The 19136-nt window shown below is 34.1% G+C and overlaps 1 protein-coding gene across 1 annotated transcript in view; it reads left to right on the top strand.

The window, feature by feature from the left end:
* Positions 1 to 17565, top strand: part of CDC37L1 (cell division cycle 37 like 1) — a 29086-nt gene extending 11521 nt beyond the window's left edge. Inside the window, exons 4-7 of the mRNA XM_045840030.1 lie at positions 4467 to 4582; positions 4875 to 4997; positions 9190 to 9354; positions 13642 to 17565. Of these exons, the coding sequence (XP_045695986.1) occupies positions 4467 to 4582; positions 4875 to 4997; positions 9190 to 9354; positions 13642 to 13743 (506 nt within the window). The 3' untranslated portion in view covers positions 13744 to 17565. The remainder of the gene's footprint in view (positions 1 to 4466; positions 4583 to 4874; positions 4998 to 9189; positions 9355 to 13641) is intronic.
* The last annotated feature ends 1571 nt before the right edge of the window (positions 17566 to 19136 follow it).

The raw sequence follows: 19136 nt of genomic DNA, 5'->3' as shown, positions 1-19136 counted from the left end.
CACAAAAGTTTTATTAAAAATCACATGCATCTTTGATATTACTGTCTTTATGGTCATCAGAGCTGCTTTTTGATGATCTAACAGTTTTTCAAGGTACTTCATCTGTTCACCTCCAGCTGAACTTAGCTATGATTCAGCAATTTTTAAATCTGTAGTATGTCACTGGGAATTTTATCAGAAACTAACATACACATGAACACTATGATGGTATCTTTTCCAATTATACTGAAGGTGGATAATCACAGTCTCTTCAATGTAATCACTTACACATTGCTTTTCAAACACGTCAGTATCTTATTTTTGAAAAGCATTTGATATAAAGTACTTTTGAATAGAATGTAAAGTAAAATGAGTAGAAAATTAATATAGAAGATATGATTTTAATTTTTTTTTTAAGTCATTTAAAAATAAGCCCAGCTCTGGCTGGTGTGGTTCAGTGGATTAAGTGCTGGCCTGCGAACCGAAAGGTCACTGGTTCAATTCTCAGGCAGGGCATATGCCTGGGTTGCGGGCCAGGTCCACATTTAGGAACATGAGAGAGGTGACCAATCAATATATCTCTTGCAAACATCAATGTTTCTCTCCCTCTCATTCTCCCTCCCTTCCCTTCTCTATAAAATTAAATAAATAAAATATTTTTTAAAAATTTTAAAGAATAAACCCAGAAGGGGATACACAAAACTATTAACATTAGTTATCTCCTGTAGAATTGCAGATGATTTTTATTCCTGGATTTTTCCAATTCACAATAAACGTACTTTTAATCTGAAAAAGAAATATTTAGAAGAGTTTATATACTAAGAATTCAAGGATGGTGTAACATTAGGGAACTGCTTAATATAATTCATCATATTAACATATTATAATGGTATAACTGCCAGATTTACTGATCAGTTTAATGTGGAAGGAATGGAAATGTCAGTGGAATTTCTAGAATGCTTGACTGGGTCACGGAGCCTAGGAAGCACTATAGATATCAGGGAAAGAAGAATGGGTTTGGTTTCAAATAAGATGAGTTTATGTGCAGGCATATAGGTAGAAACAATTATCTGGTGGTAGGTGATTGGGAATAAAGGAAATTTGGGGCTCAAGAAGTAGATTTAAAAAGGTCATATATCTCTCATTAAATTTACAACCTACTTGGGAGATTTTTAGCATAGAGGAATTAAGATGAGTATAATTTAATGGATTAAAATCTATCACTTTTATTATAAGTATAATACAAAAAAAAGGGAAATCATCAAAGTTGTTTATTTGGGAACCCTGTTAGGAATCAGGTCGAATGTTGAAAGCTGATGGATGCATTAGGATTTAGATGTTCACCAGGAAAACTTACAGATGAAATTAATTATTTTTAATTTATCAAAGTAAGGTTTTTCAGCATTTGGAGAAATTTATTGGCTACTTTAAATGACTATATTATCCTTAAACAAAGGGTTACCTTAATATTTGAATGAGTGAATGAATTGTTTATGTTGTGTGAATAATACCTAACATTTATAAAGTGTTTACTCTCAGATGCAGTTTTAAGTGCTGTATGTGTATTGACTCATTCAATCCTCACAAAAATCCTGTGAGTTAGATACTGCTTTTAATCCTATTTTACATATAAGAAAATGGAGGTATAGAAGTATAAAGGAACTTGTCCAAGGTGTAGTAAATGGCCAGTATTTGAACCTAGGCAGATTAACCTTAGATTCTGTTTTCTCAGTCATCATGCTAGATTGTGTTACTCTCCCTTTGTTTATAAGTTTGTTTACAAATTCCAAAATAACATTAGCACTTTCAGGTATGTTCAGTTCCATCCACTAAGTTATTGATTCCATTGATATATTTATTCATAAAATTCCACACTCTTCTTACAAAGGTCTGTTTGGAATACCTGTAACCTAACTTCTCAATTTGATAATTTAGTATATATATATTTTTTATTCCTCACCCAAGGATATTTTTGTTGATTTTAGAGAGAGGAGAAAGGGGAGAGTGGGGGTGGGGGGAGAGAAACATGAATGAGAGAGAGAGAAAGAAACATTGTTCAGTTGTCTCTCATATTGACCAGGGATCAAACCTACAACCTAGGTATGTGCCCTGACTGGAGATCGAACCCCCAGCCTTGTGGTGCATGGGATGAGGCTCCAACCAACTGAGCCACCCAGCCAGGGCTAATATGCATTTTTTAAATCAAATCATAGTAAGTATTCCTTACATAAAGGTCAACCTCGTGTTAATTTTGTCTCAGGTATCAAATAGTTAAAATTTAACATTTAATGAGACTCTTCCTCATGGCCCCTACAAATGTCACTAACCCTTTCATATTATATTTCCTACCAAAGAAACCAAAGTAGGTAAGATTTTGGTGCCTCATTGAGTCCCGATGCTGCCATGGAGAAGTAAGCAGGAGAAGCAATTCTCTCTCTATGGATAGCAGATCGAGTTGAAAACATTGGCTCTTCAGAAGTGTCACAAAGCTAAGGCAGAACAGCTTTATAATACTTATTCTATGTCTTCAGGTATAAGAAAGAAGGATTATGTTTTCTTTAATCCTTCTGACCCTCAGAAGTTACTAAGTTCTTTAATTATAGCCTGAGAAGTAGTTTCAAGTAACTTCCATAATCATTATGCTTCTCAGAATTTAAAATGACCTAATCACTGTTTCCAAAGTTTTGGGGAAATAACTTTATAAAGCTTGTAAAACTCTTCACAGGAAATGCTAAAATGCTTTTACCCTTTTTTTTTTTAATGAGGGGGGAAAGTTAATCACTTATTTTTAATTGATTCCCATGTGTTGTTAAAGATGTATTTCACAGACATACATCCTCAGTTTTGTTCTTTCTTGTGTTATAATGTGGAACTTTAATATGTAGAAGTTTGTTTTGTGTCTAGAGGAAAGATTTACTGCCAGACTATTAAGATGGCCTTATAAAATTTTCATGATAATTCAGTAACATCCAGACTTCCTTGGATGAGTCTAAAGTCCCTAAAGCCAACAGTGTTATACTTAATTTATTCAAGTGTAAAGCTGACTGGAAAAAGTTAAATAAAAGCTCAACACTTGCTGGTTCCATGATCACTTGGGTGGTACTGACTTTTTTACTAAGTTCTTACTAATTTGGATTATGAAGATACACCTTAACATTTAGATTAGTTTGGTTTTTGAAGCAAAGTGACAGCCATTTGTTCATATGTTTGACTAATTTTTATTTATTTATTTTTTAAAGATTTTATTTATCTTTAGAAAGAAGGGAAGGGAGGGAGAAAGAGAGGTATACAAATATTGATGTGTGAGAGAAACATTCATTGATCAGTTGCCTCTTACACACCCCTGACTGAACACCTGGCCCACAACTCAGTAATGTGCCCTGACTGGGAATTAAACCAGCAACCTTTTGGTTTGTGGGGTGATACCCAACCCACTAAGCCACACTAGTCAGGGCTTAACTAATTTTTAAAAGATTTTGTTTTCAGTATATATAAGCAGTCATCATGACTAACTGGTTAAAGTATATTGTTTTTATAACACGGACTGGATTGGTTTCCCACGCTATCAACATTTTGCCATATCATCCTAGACATATTTTAATAAATTAGAATATAACTTTTCTGAACCTTCTAAATCTTTGTTTGCTAAGTGTAGTTTCTCAAGATTTTGTTGTCTTTTGCATCTTTTTTTTTTTTAAGATTTTATTTATTTTTAGAGAGGGAAGGGAGGGAGATAGAGAGAGAGAAACATCAATGTGCGGTTGCTGGGGGTCATGGCCTGCAACCCAGGCATGTACCCTGACTGGGAATCAAACCTGTGACACTTTGGTTCATAGCCCGCGCTCAATCCACTGAGCTACACCAGCCAGGGCTTTTTGCATCTTTCTAATACAAAATATTGTGTTCTATGACTAGATAATTTTTAGTCTCTTAAAATCTGTATTCCCCTGGCTCATGTGGCTCAGTGGATTGAGCAACAGTCTATAAAGTGAAAGGTCACTATTGGGGCACATACCTGGGTTGCGGGCCAGGACCCTGGTTGGGGGTGTGCAAGAGGCAACCGATCAGTATATCTCTCACAAACATGAGTGTTTCTCTTCTTTTCTTTCTCCCTCCCTTCCTCTCTCTTTAAAAATAAATAAATAAAATATATTTTTAAAATAATTTGTATTCACTAAGATAATCAGGTATGTCAACTTGCCTTGGACTGTAGGCATTTTCCAGGTGCAGGAATTTTGCTTTAAACCAGTAACTCTACTTAAGCCTAATTATCTGAAATAACAAAAAAACTTTCTGTGAATTTTGGAAGTTATTTAAATATAGTGCATTTTGCTTAAAAAGAATTTTATCCCTCTTTATTTGCTTTTTTACCATAACATATTGCTGTGGTAATATAAATCATCTCTAAAGAGAATCATTTTAAAATACCATTTCCTCACTTACATGAAGAAAATACTTGATATTCATGCTTTAATTCTTTTTTACAGGTATGTTGAGTCGATGGGATGATAGTCAGAGATTTTTGTCTGACCATCCGTACCTTGTATGTGAAGAAACTGCCAAATATCTTATTTTATGGTGTTTTCATCTAGAAGCTGAACAGGTATCGTGTGAACCTTGAATTTCTGGGAACTTCAGTTTTCTGATATCCTTTTTTTTTTTTTTTTTTTGTTACATTAAGTGAAAGCAGGAGGTCTTTAAATGGGATTACAATTTTGTTTTCAGATCTACTTGAGTTTTCTGTGGGAATATTTTTTAGTTATTTGAGTTAGCACATGGGAACTTTTTTTCTAACGTGTCTTCCCTGTGCCCCATCTCTCTCGTTTTCAAATACTGCGAGCTTTTTGAAATGTCTCCAGAGGTATTTGTTATAATTTTAATCTATCTATTTTCAGAAAGGGGCTCTAATGGAACAAATAGCACATCAAGCTGTTGTCATGCAGTTTATTATGGAAATGGCCAAAAACTGTAACGTGGATCCAAGAGGGTGTTTTCGTTTATTTTTCCAGAAAGCCAAAGTAAGTAGCTATTTGGTGTTGTTAAATGGAAGGTTAGGCCTTAACCTCTTTGGTCCATACACATCAAAGGAAGCCATTCAACCAGGACGCCACAGGTTAAATTCTGTAGATTTTGTAGTGGAAAGAAAAATTGTATTGCTGATTTCATGCTAATTTAGACATAAGGGATCTATATAAGAGACTGTATACCATGTATGTGAAATTGAGGCCTGTTCAAAGAAATGTCTGTATTCAGGAAAATTAGTGTTCCATCGTTTATTCAATAAATATGAATTAACTGTTAATGCAAAAAGCACAGCTGTTTAAGATGCTGAGAATGCATTGTTGAATGAAATAGGTAAGTCCATGTTTAAACTTAAAGCTTAATGAGATGTCAGACTTTTGTAATGAAAAATAGGAAACAACTTAAAAAATTCAATAAGGATGAATGACTAAAAAACAAACAAATTGTGGGATGTAAAAATATTATGCAGCCATTAAAATTGTACTTTGAAGAATTTCTAAATTGAGATAATACTTTGCTATAAAGTCAAAAGAAGTGGTATGTATTTATGTATACAAGATGATGTTGGCCACCTTAAGGAAAAATAGGAATGTCTAGAAAGATTAAGTACCATTTCACACTCACTGGATTAGTAAATTAGCAAGTTGTACCTGAAGTAGAGCAGTAGGAATCCACATTGACTGCCTGTGGGAGTATAAATTGGTACAACCACTTTGGAACATTTCCTTGTAGAGTTGAACAAGTACTAAGAAATTCTCCTAGGTATATATCCTAGAAAATAGATTTTTCAGCATGTGGTCCAGGGACACTCAAGAGTCTGCAAGAGCCTTTTAAAAGGCCTTGAATCAGAAGTTTTTTGTAATATTAATGCTAAGATATTATTTGTTATTTTCACTATCATGAGTATAGTAGATATTGATACAGAAGCAGATGTGTGAATCTAGCTATCTTCTGTTAAACTAGACTTCTCACTAAATTTGCTTGGAAATATTTTTATTTTAATAAAAATGTGTTATAAATGTTAATATGCAATATATTAGTTATCGTTATGTTTTAGTTAATTTTTTTAAAGATTTTATTTATTTTTAGAGAGAGGGAGAAAGAGGAAGAGAAACATCAATGTTCGAAAAATACATTGATCAGTTCTCACGCACCCCTTCACCTGGGGACCTGGCCTGCAACCCAGGTGTGTGCCCTGACCAGGAATCAAATCATCGACCTTTTGGTTCACAGGCCAGCGCTCAATCCACTGAGCCACACCAGCCAGGGTTTGTTAATATTTTCTAAACTCTTCAGTTTTAGTTACTAATATAATAAATATTAATAGAATTAGCCCACATAAACAGGAGCTCTTTAGGTTCCTGAGTAATTTTCAAGAGTATGAAGAAATCCTAAGACCATGAAGTTTGAGAATATTGCCTTAGAGAAACTTATATATGTGCACTAGATACCATAATGTTCACAGCAGAATTGTTTATAACAGCAAAATGCCTGGAACCACCCAAATGTCTGTTAAACAGAATGAAGCAGCATCAGCATGAATAAAAGATGAGAGTAAAAAAAAAAAAAAAAGACATGCTACAAAATGATATATCCAGCACCACTTTTTGAAAAATATTTATTTTTTTAGAGAGAGGAAGGGAGGGAGAAAGAGTGAGAGAAACATCTATGTGCAGAGAATCATCAGTTGGCTGCCTCTCACATGCCCCCAACTGGGGACCTGGCCTACAACCCAGGCATGTGCCCTGACACGGAATCAAACTGGCAACCCTTGGGTTCACAGGCAGGCACTCAGTCCACAGAGCCACACTTGCCAGGGCTCCAGTACAATTTTAAAATACAGTACATTTTTTAAAGTTCAAAAATGAGCAGAACTAAACAATATATTATTAAGAGACACATATATAAGCAGTAAAACTAAAGAGGCAAAAGAATAACAAAGACAAAAGTCACAGTAATAGTTTAGAGAGGGAATGCCTCTTCAGAACTGATATCTAAAGTATTAAATAATACTAATGAGCTGTTTCCTAGTATGTGTGGATCTATAGTGAGTTTTTGTACAATCAACTATACATACATCTTTTTTTTAAGATTTTATTTATTTATTTTTAGAGAGGGAAAGGAGGGAGAAAGAGAGAGAGAGAAAAACATCAATGTGTGGTTGGTTGCTGGGGGCCGTGGCCTGAAACCCAGGCATGTGCCCTGACTGGGAATCGAACCTGCAATACTTTGGTTCACAGCCCGCGCTCAATCCACTGAGCTATGCCAGCCAGGGCAACTATACATATATCTTTACATGCTCTTGCATATACATAATTTAGTATGCATAATTAGAAGTTAGAAGGAAATATGCCGTAAGTTTAACTTTGATTTTACTTGGGTGGCAGAATTATAAATGATTTCTATTTTCTTTTTCAGTAAACATACTTCCTTTTATAAATGGAAGACAGTGTTGTATTTTAAATTAAAAAGTGTGTATATCAGGGTGGTAGTAGTCTTACCTTAAATGTGCTAGGAAATTTTTCCAAAATAATACAGTTTTAATGAGTAAATGATTGAGGTGGTATTTTAATTAGCTAGGTTTCTGATGACTATTTGAAAATTTCACTTAACACACAGGTATGCAAAAAACATACTTTCTTTTTCATCTTACATTACTGGCTCTGTTTGAACTAATCCTTAATCAGATAATGAAGATAGCCACACTATGTATATTCTTTGAAATTTACTTTGGCAAAATTGCACTGAAGTCTTTAGATCTTAACATTTTGTTCATAATAATAATTTTTTTTTTAAATTTTTATTTATTGCTTGTTTCTTGTATGTGCCCTGACCAGAGATCAAATCTGCAACCTTGACTTATCAGGACAGTGCAGTAACCAACTGAGCTACCCAGCCAAGGCACAGAATAATAACTTTTTTAAATTAAAAAATAGCTTTCATGGATGCTTACTTTGTGTTAGCTACTATTATAAGAACTTTTCATGGATTAATTTATTAAATCGCATAACACTTTATGAGGATTATCCTATTTTACAAGTGAGGAAGTTAACATAGAGAAATTAAGTAAGTGACCCTTAATTTACTTAATAAAAACAAAAATCAGTCAAGTCTCACTAGATCTAAATCTCTAGGCTTTAGGCATGTCGTGACACCAGCAGTTGTGCCACTTGATTTCTTTAATGGTTTATTACATAACCATTTTAGAAGAGTTACTTTATGATATTCCATGTGTCCACATAAGTACCATATATTGACCAAAGTGAAGTGCTATATAATATAATCAAGGAAGTGATTCTAAATTTGTAGAAAGATAGAATGGTACCATAGAACATTATCTGCATGATTTTTATAGATATTTATGCTAATGACTAATCCACAGCTTTTAATCTAGTTATACAACCTAAACTCCATTAAAGAAAAAACAGCATTTCAGACAAATGGACACAGAGATAATAAGAAATGGACTTTGACAAAATCGTTTCTTTCCACCACTTGAACTTAAAGCCTGTGTTATGTTAGTGTAGGATCTGCATTGTCATTCTTTATCTACAAAGGAAATCATGGAGGCTACTGCCAATAGGGTGTTTGGTTTTAGAAATTTTATTTATATTATCCATCATCAGAGGGAGTTCCCACACTTCAGCATAACTCATCATTTTTCTTTCTGTAATATTGAAAAGAAGGTACTTGCTTAAACACTAAGATATTTTCATAAGATATATTGAGTGTTGAGTTTTATTTTGTTTTCATGGCTTTTACAGATAGGGAGTATAGAATCAGAATCACTAGAAAGAGGTAATAGTGCCCCCTCATTAACTGGTAGAGAACTGAAAGGTTTTAAGAATATCCCCTGGTTGTTTCTTGGCAATGGGAAGAAAAGAGGAGAATGTGAGAGGGTAAATGAGGACTATTTTGGATCCTATCAAGAATTCAGATAAATATAAGAAAAACAAAAGGCTTACTTTGTTACATATTTATGTGTTTAAAGAATGATTGTTTATTTGTTTTATTTTGCTGAAGCAGATGGAAATGGAATAAACCAATCACTAATATTTCTTGGTGGTTTCTACATTTAAACTATTCCTCTCAACTTACTCTATTTCAGACCTGATATATGCTTGTTAGAATTTACTGTGTAATTTGGAAATCTTCAAAAACAAATTCTTTGTGTTTGGTGTTTTCTAGGCAGAGGAAGAAGGTTATTTTGAAGCATTCAAAAATGAACTTGAAGCTTTCAAGTCAAGAGTCAGACATTATTCTCAATCACCAAGTTTTCAGCCCATGACAGTTCAGAATCATGTTCCCCATTCTGGTGTTGGATCTATAGGTTTATTAGAATCCTTACCACAGGTAAGTTGGAAAAGCAAATGTTTATTTATAAATGTAGAGTTCACATTTTTCTTCTTTTGAACTATTACTCTTTCTTCTTATATGTAATATATGTGTGGCCATTCTAAATATTCTTGCCTTAGAACATAACTCTGAGTTTCATTTCATGCCATGTTTTGGCAATAAATCTGTTCCATCTCTTAGTTATTTAGAGAGAAACCAAATTCCACTCTTTTAAATATAGGAAATGAATTGTGCCTAAGCATTCTTAAAGGCAAGTTTTACTTATTATTGATCATCTGAATCATAAACTCTCAAGATGGCTCCAAAGAACTTCTCATTCAGAGAAGACTTCTCATTCTATACTGTTTTAAGATTTTATTAAAGTAAATTAGTTTCAAAGTGTACGTCCAATTGGCAACCAAGGTGATGTGTTGCATGAGTTTATTTAATATTGCTAATTGTTGGTATTGCCTACCATATGTAACATTTTTAGTCCACATTAGTATAGCTTATGCTGAGCTGTTCTTTCTGGTAATACTGGCCAGCTGTTTGAGCCTCTTTGAAGTCTGCTGTTAGAGTAAGATAACACCATGTCACTAACATGGAGGAATTTATGTCAAAAAGAAGAGGTTAGACTACTGGTCTAATACTAGTTAGGGTTAAAATTTTAAGTTATCCCTAGAAAGGTGCTTCCCATTTTTATTTCAGTAGCATTTTAATTGAGCCCAGTAATCTTTCATTTCCAGGCCCCAAGATTTTAAATTAAGAGCAGCTTTAGCTTTTAAAGTTTAGTCTCCTGCCTACACAGTGAAAAGGGAAGTCTGATTCAGAAGACAGTGTGAGAAGAGCCCTGTGTTTATTTTTAAATCTCATGAAGAAAGAATTGAGATTTTCTATATCTTGACTTTTTGTATCTGTAATTTCACCATTTCAGTTGTTACATGTATTGTAAGCCAAAGGGACAATTTAAGGAAAACAGTTGATCATATTTAAGTCAGCCAAAAATGTTACTCTGAAGAATGGAAATAATCAAGGTCTGATTTTTAAATAATTAGTCATGCTACCCCACAGTTAGACATGTAAGTAATATTCTCTTTTGATTTGTCCTATAGGTTATCTCTTATTGCTCTTTAAATATAGTGATGATTTTCTCTTCAGTTCTTTGAGAAATAACCCACAGGAAACTAGTCTTTCCAAGAGAATTTTATGACCAAGTCACTGTCAAATCCAATGTATAAACCTAAAATTACCATGCATATAATGAATGCAAAGGAAAAATATTTTCAAAGGATATCTTTATCAGAAAAGGGAAAGATACATGTTAAAATAATCATGAGAGATTATATTACCAAAGAGTTACTTCTGGTTTGAGAGAAGTAAATTCGTGTTCATGTAAGATAGCAACTGAGATCTGCTGCAGGCATCCCTTGCAAGTCATTTTGGTGCAGGACCTGGGATTATACAATTTTGACAGTTTGAATTGCTGATATTACCAGAGTGGTTTAGATTTAATTCATCTAACAGACCAATGCTTGTGGTGGGAGAAGAGCATCTTGGTCTACCCCTCTTGAGGGAGAGAAGGGTTGGATAAGCTTTCAGCTAGATGCACATGACTTTCAACTGGCTGAGGGAAATCTAAGATGAGAGGCAACTTGAGGGACAGACTTGTCAGCTGAGAGGAGATCTGGAAGGAAAACTTACATAATAGTAACATCCCATTTTTATTACATCACTTTATAGGTTGCAAATCACTATTATATGTTGTATCATTTAATCTTCTCAAAAACCCTGTGATTCATTTTCATTCATATTATAAACTGAGGCTCATGGAGGGTAATTTGCCTGGAGTCAATAGAATAAATGATGGAGCTAATATTCTAATCCTGGATTTCTATCCTACGTCACTGCTTATTCATCTATACCGTAGACTGTTGTTGAATCATATATAAGAAATGTCTAAGACAAGACAGTCATGTGCTTTTGGGAAGAACTGGTCGAGAACTGGGACAAGAAATGTGTTTAGAATGTTACTAGATGAAAATATCATTAGTGGAACTGAAGTACAGATATGGTTAGGTATATTGATTACTTTTTATTTTCTTAAGTCTCTTCATGGTGACATCTCACAGTTCTTAGGCAGATGGGTTAGATGAGTTCTGGAGAATCTCCTTTGCCAACTCTCATACTCAGCACTCCATCATTGGAAAACTGGAGGCTGGTCTTCATAGAGCTTCTGTCTGAAGGCCTTTGGACTTGGGTCTTAGCTTCTTTGGAGAATGGGATAAAGTGATGAGAGTATTAATAATTTTTTATAAAATTAAATTTGGGTAATACTTCAGCTTTTAATTTTTTTTTAATTGACAACAGTATTGAGAAATAAGCCAAATATTATTATCCTTAGTTTTGAGAAAACTAAACCAAGGTCTCTTAATAAAGACAAAGGTAATGTTTACCTTAGGTTTATCCTATATACTAGCTTTTAATTCTATTAAGTTGTCATAAATTATTTTCACTTTGAGGTTTTCATTATACTAAGTGGTAGAGGCAGGGTTTGAACTGAGGTCCAATGTCATTTTAGTGTCCCAGACCTCAGTCAGTTATTTGTGCCACTTCCTTCATAAAAACCTGATTGGGAATAATCCAACTTCTGGCTAGCTTTTTTTACTTTTAAAGTGAAAGAATCACAAAGAATTGTACTTTTATTTAGAGGATCTTTTGAAAACCCTGTCTTCCTATGGCATGGGGAGGTTTGAGACATCTATCCTTTGGTCGGACTCTTTCCCTCACTGATGTTTATTAAATAAATTAAATGACACTAGGTGATACACTAATAAAAGCTAAGTAGCTAGCAGATATTCAGAACAACTTGAGTAGAGAAAATTGCATTCTTGGCCTAAAGTACTAAGTTAAGGGCTTATGTTCTTATTCAAGTTTCTTTAACAAATAATGGTTTTATTTTTGCATTTAAAGATTTTATTTATTTTGCCCTGGCTCGCGTAGCTCAGTGAATTGAGCACCGGCTGCAAACCAAAGCATCACAGGTTCAATTCCCAGTCAGGGCACATGCCTGGGTTGCAGGCCACGTCCCCCGTGGGGGCCACGTGAGAGGCAACCACACATTGATGTTTCTCTCCCTCTCTTTCTTCCTCCCTTCCCCTCTCTAAAAATAAATAAATAAAATCTTTTAAATGCAAAAATAAAACCATTATTTGTTTTATTTTTAAATATTTATTTATAAATAAATAAAATCTTTTTAGATTTTATTTATTTATTTTTAGAGAGGGGAAGGGAGGAAGAAAGAGAGGGAGAGAAATATCAGTGCTTAAGAGAAGTATCAGCTGGTTGCCTCTCACAGGCCCCCAATCTGGGACCTGTCCTGCAACCCGGGCATGTGCCCCAACCAGGATTGAATTAGTGACCCTTCTGTGCATAGGCCGGCACTTAATTCACTGAATCACACCAACCAGGGCTATTTTTGTGTTTATTGTATAAAGTTTTCTGTTCATTCATAGTTTTAGAAATGGACAAATAGAACATTTATGAGTTCTTTTTCTGTTTAAAAAGTAAATAAAAACTAAAACTGTGCTTCCCAGTTTTTAACAATTGGATTAGAGTACCTCTCAAAAGATTAAGGATTTCTCACTTGAGTTTGTTTTAACCTTTGAGAAACCAAAATAAACTGAAGAGAGCTATAATTTCTTATTCATGTTGCATATTTGTATTTACTATTGTAATTAGATAATATACATTTCTGACTTAAAGTCATGTTTGTATTTTAAATTATTAATAGCTACATGTAATAATCACATGGAAGGTGTAGCCTTGCATTATTAAATAATTAAAATTATACAGTTTTTTTTCTTTCATGTTTTTAGTTGATTGACTTGCAAGAGAGAGAGAAACATTGATTCGTTGTTCCATTTACTGATGCATTCATTGGTTGATTTTTCTTTGTGCCCTGACTGGGGATTGAACCATGAATGGGGTCGCCGCTCTAACCAACTGAGCTTCCCAGCCTGGGCAATATACAGTATTTTTTAAAGGAGAAAAAAGGTAGTGTTCATTGCATTTTTATTTTTTACATACATCTTCATTTCACATCTCTTTGGATTAAGTGGTCATCATCTATTTTTCTGTCTCTTTATCTTGGGTTTCAACCCAAGTCTGATTTCAAAGTCCATCTTCTTTCCTACTCTCTTACACTGCAGAGAAAAAAAGAATGTGAGACTGATTATGTAGTTGCATATACTTGCATAAACCTAGTTATTATCCATTGTTTCTTCCCTATACTTTTTTTTTTTCCAGAATCCAGATTATCTTCAGCATTCTATCAATACAGCTCTCTGCAGTTTAAATTCAGTGGTACATAAAGAAGATGATGAACCCAAAATGATGGACACTGTATAATTTGGTTAAGACTGCTGAGGCCAAGTACTATTTTGTTACAAGAAAGGAAGAACTTGGCTATTTTCTTGACACTTTTATGGGTGCTGCACTTTATTTTTGTTTGGTTTTTGATGGGAGGGGAAAAAAGAGTACTGAAATGTTTTGTAAAATTTTTTTTATGTGCTGCTAGATTTTTTTGTTTTGTTTTGTTTTCTGAAGAGAGGAGTGGTACCATAAGTTACAAGAAGTCAAACTGAACTTTGTTTTTTTGCTACTAAATTTGCCTTTAATCTTATTGTTCTCAATTTTGGAATCAAAGTATGAAAATCTGCACAAATGCAATGTTTACAAGAACTGGTTGATTCTAGGAGGCATCTGCTACAGTCTTTTTATATGGATATGTATATGCCCTACTCTATAAAAATTATTAAAGACAAAAATGTCCTTGTATCCTACTGCTAATTTAGCTGTCAAATCTGGTGTTTTATCATATTAAAAGCAATAAATCAGTAGTTGATAATCTACTCTACTAAATAAGCTGGGTGATAGCAATTTTTAAAAAGTTTTCCCCTTAATATTGCATTTGTATTTTCGGCACCATCAGTTAAATAAATCCTTGACTATAATATCAAATTTATATAGACACTAAATTAAACCCTTAAGTATTCTCAAGAGTGTATTCCTTAGAAATTGATTTTACCCTGTTGACTTTTTAATAGTAAGGGATGCAGTGATTTAAAAAGTGATAAAGCTAATATAGATTTTTTTTTCAAGTAAGACCAACTTTCAAGCTCACTCTTAATTTCTTGACATAGTGTGAGATGTCTCAGGGAGCAAGTTTTAAAAGGATACTCATGGCCTGTAAGAACAAACAGGAAAAATGATCTGACTTTTAAAATTAGGTTTATTGTTTGTTTCACTCTGATGTAGCTCAAGGACTTTTTTAAAAGGCAGGAGAACTCTTGTAGAGCTAACTGCCTCAAGCTGCCAACACTTACTTGTAAGAATGTGGTATTCTGTATTGGTAATGATGGCTTTTACTGCATTTGTCATTTCTCTCTATAGTTCAGTTACCATAGAATACTTTCGAGCTTTACTATTTCTTATATAATTCACCTCAAATATGCCAGGATATTTGATGTTTCACTTTATTTGGAATTAGATGACAATGTTAATTATGCCATCCTTGCTATTTGAGGATTAATCTTTGGACTTACAGGAACATGAGCTTTGATTTATATTAGGTATAGCCTTTGGGCTATATCCCATTTGAGACTAGTCCCATTGAGGCTAGTAGCAAACATTTGACTAACTGGGATTAGGTATACATGTCTCAACTTGAAAAACCAAATATTGTTAAGGAACCCATATGATGACTTGTAACCATGGCTTCATTTGCACCTTGTTTTAACTAACTGAGGTGATAAGGCACTTAGTACCCATACAAATGGACTGGACTTACTGAATCATACTTACGTAACATCACAATCTTACTGGTTTTCAGAATAAAACTCTTCTGCTTTTGATATAAAGATATACTCTACAATAAAATGTTTGATTAATTTATATGATAGTATTTTTTTTTTTACCAATGACCTAGTTGCAGAAGTTTGGTGTTTTTCTTTTTTTTTTTCCTTGTTTTGTTTATCTGTTCTGCAGCAAGCTCTTACTTTTCCTGTCACATAAAGAATGGACACAGCAGTAACATCCTCATTTTCACAGAAATGATACTCAAACCATTACTTTCCATTCCTCAGCTTCACTTTTCCCCAAGATTTGCTTATAAGCATCCAGATTGTTTTCAGTTTCGCTTTGCCTTCTTTAAGTTAGAGGTATTAATGATTGTAGACTAGAAGGAGAGAAATTATCAATGAACTGAGTAAACTATTCTTGAAGGATTTTCTGTTTTTGTTTTCTAAAACAGGTATTGTTGAAGAGCTTTTTTAAAGCTTTATATATATGTATATATGTTTTTTTACTTTCAAAGGGAAGTGTGTTCTATGTTTTAGTGTGAAAATGACTGGATTTATTTTGGGATCCAAGGACTGATGCCATAATTTGCACTTAAAGACTGTAATTTTTACATATTTAGCAGTACTTTACTTCTAAGAACAGTAAATTGACATCCTTTTTATTTTTCTTTAGTATTAACTAATTCTTATTAATAGAAATGTCCTCTTTTCTGTTTCTTAAGAAATAATAAACATATACTAAGCAAAGGGATAATTCATATTTCAGGTTGGACGGTTTTCTGTAGACACAAATCATGGACAGTCCAAGCAGCTAAATGAAACATCTTTGACATCAAAGTATCCATCAAGGTTCTTGTTTCACTAATAAAAGTTTTTTTAAAAATCAAATAGCTATTACTCCATTTACTCCCTGTTAACTTTCATTTTTATCAGTGGTAGTGGAGATAGTACTGATTTAAAATTATTCCTTAGGAGACTCAGATGGTTAACATTTTCATTCAGTTATACTAGTACTGGGCTCTTTCATATTTTGCCTAATGAACTTATGATTGGCCTATACCTTCTTTTTAGGAAAATTGGGTCTTCTTTAAGATTATCCTACTACCCCAACCTCCTTTTTTAAAATCCTCATCTGAGGATATATTTATTGATTTTAGATTATTGATTAGAGAGGGATGGAGGGAAGCATCGATCAGTTAACTCCCATATGCACCCTAACCAGGGATCAAACCTGCAACCCAGGTATGTGCCCTGATTGGGGATTGAACCCACAACATTTTTGGTGTATGAAACAATGCTCAACCAACTGAGCCACCTAGCCAGGGCTTCTATTACTTTTCTAAAAGTGAATTAACGTGCTGCCCAAAGAATACGAATCTAGTAAGTGGATTTTCTTATAGAATGAAAAAATGGTGGGTTTAGAAATGTAATCCTGAAGTTAATCTATTTTCTGAGAAAAATGAAAAGATGTCAATTTACTATTCTCAAAGTCAGTCATGTATTTCAGTTCTTAAATTGATGTGGGACAGATATGTACTTGTCTGGGTTGCAACCAAGCTTTTTAATTTCACTTTTGCCTCTATATCATACATGTTTTATTAAGTCCCTAAAACTCTATGCATCCATTCCTCATTTATAATGGGCATGTATGTACTGTTTCACAGGTCTGAGAAGCTGATTCATTTAATAAGTATCTGCTTGCTTACTATGTAAGTTAATGGGATACAAAGATTAATAAAAATTGATTATGAATTGCTTACCATCTGATAAATCATAACCATTCTCATAAGCCTTAAAGAATTAGACTTGAAGTTTGATCTTTTCTAAGTAGGAAAATGATAAAAATTCCCATGTTTCACTTGTTTTTTTAAACAGCATGATTCTTTATGCTATTTAATTCTTCAAACACTTTAGAGTCCTTTGGTAAAATATGACACATCACCAGACTGATTTACACTTTGGTAAAATCCTTCCAAAGTGCCATGTGGCATGACGGTGTAGCTTTACTCAGTGCCATATATATGTGTGTGTGTATATATATGTATATGTGTGTATATATATGTATATGTAAACACATGGCCGTTAGTGAGCTTTAAACAAAAAGAAAAGGTACAGTAGAGTATGAACACTACAGAGACAATAGCTTTTCCCAGAAGCTTTAAGCACAGCTAGACTTTATTGGGTGTTTTAAAATTTTTAACAGGAACTTCCAAAATCAGTCTTGGATTGTCAAGAAAGGGAAGGTATTTATGCAGTTTACTAGTGTCTGGGAATATGTTTTTGTCAATGAGGAGACACAACCTATAAACATGTTTGAAAATATAAGTTTATTCTTGCTGTTGGTTGCAAGTATTAAAATGATTTAATATGAGTTCTGTAATTACCATGATTTGTTATTAACATAGGTAAATTTTGTCCCAAACTGTGAGTATCCAAAATATTTGTCTTTGCTGGACTGCCCTTCAGAATAGCTGGGGGAAATGTAGCCATGGTCTGGGGTTTAGAAATTTAAACCAGTATTTAACCTATTTCAAATGGAATTGAGAAATAAATTTTTTTAAGATTTTATTTATTGGGGGGGAGGTGAAAAAAAGATTTTATTTTTAGAAAGGGAAGGGAGGGAGGGAGGGAGAAAGAAACATCAATGTGCAGTTGCTGGGGGTCATGGCCTGCAACCCAGGCATGTACCCTGACTGGAAATTGAACCTGCGACACTTTGGTTTGCAGCCTGTGCTCAATCCATTGAGCTATGCCAGCCAGGGCTGAGAAATAAAATTTCTGATGGTACTATCTGTCAGTTTCCATTTCCCACAATACATTCTGCTTATGAAGGGTGTACCAAAATAAGTGGTACTCCAGAAAATAGGGTTGTAGGTTTAAGTACTGTTCTCATTAGGCTTTAAGACAGTAGCTTCTAGCCATGGCATTCAGCTCCAGGCATGTTTCTATGAGACACATAAATCATAATCGTAATCATTACAGCATTGTGGCTTTTTTTTTTTGTAGCAGATGTGCCTCTCAGCAACGCTAGTCATCAGAACTGTCTGACATTAACTCAACATAAAGCAAGTACTGTTTGCTTTAATAAAGAAAAAAGCAATAGTGCAGGTGTTTCCCAAACTAATGGATGCATGTGCAAAACTTTGGGTTGTTTTGGGGGTGAGGAGGGAATGGTCACAGGGAAGAAGAATTTTAAATTTCATAGCCATGTTCTCCCCTGTTTCTGATTCCAAATCTCAAGGGTGTAGATGAAGTATAACATGAAAGGAAACCAGTTAGAAACAAGTCACCAATTCAGAGACAGTGAGTCATCAGGGCAGCAGAATGGAAGGTGGAATGGAGCGGGCTCTGTGGCCTACCTACCAAAGACAAAGTGATCATTACAGTTGTCAAATTGGATTATATTCTCTAATACCTTAATACTAATGTATGTCTGATAACCTAGTGATAATTTGTAAGTTTAGTAGTTCACATTTTTAGAAAGCATGTTAATATTAACATTCAAATAAGGCATTATAGAAAGTTTGATAAAGAAAGGAATGTTTACTGTAATCCTTTTTAAAAAGCTTTGGTCCATTTTGAAAGATCAAATTGAATTTTTCAAAAATTGAAAGAAAAATAAGTTTTTCCCCCCACAAAATACATAAGAACCACTTATAGGCAATTGCATTTTAGGTGCCTAGAATAAAACAGGCCACATTTTCAAAGGCAGTTTTTAACAGCTGTAGGAGGACTCGTTTCATTTGATTTGGCACCAAGTAAAGCCAAGAGTAAGCCTGCCACTGAAGACACAGTCAGGCTTCTCCACCTCTCCTATTGCTCCCCTCGTTCTGCCAGGCGGTAGTGTGCACAGAAGCATCCTTGCTGCTCCACTAAGGAATCAAGTCGCTTTGGTTTTGAAATGGCTGCTCAGGTTTCACCCACCAGCAGAGTCCTTTACCC

Source organism: Phyllostomus hastatus, unplaced genomic scaffold, assembly GCF_019186645.2.
Source record: "Phyllostomus hastatus isolate PE091 unplaced genomic scaffold, TTU_PhHast_1.1 phas_contig_34, whole genome shotgun sequence".
Lineage (NCBI taxonomy): Eukaryota > Metazoa > Chordata > Mammalia > Chiroptera > Phyllostomidae > Phyllostomus > Phyllostomus hastatus.
The sequence above is the reverse complement of the archived record's forward strand: the minus strand, read 5'-3'. Positions and strand labels throughout refer to the sequence as shown.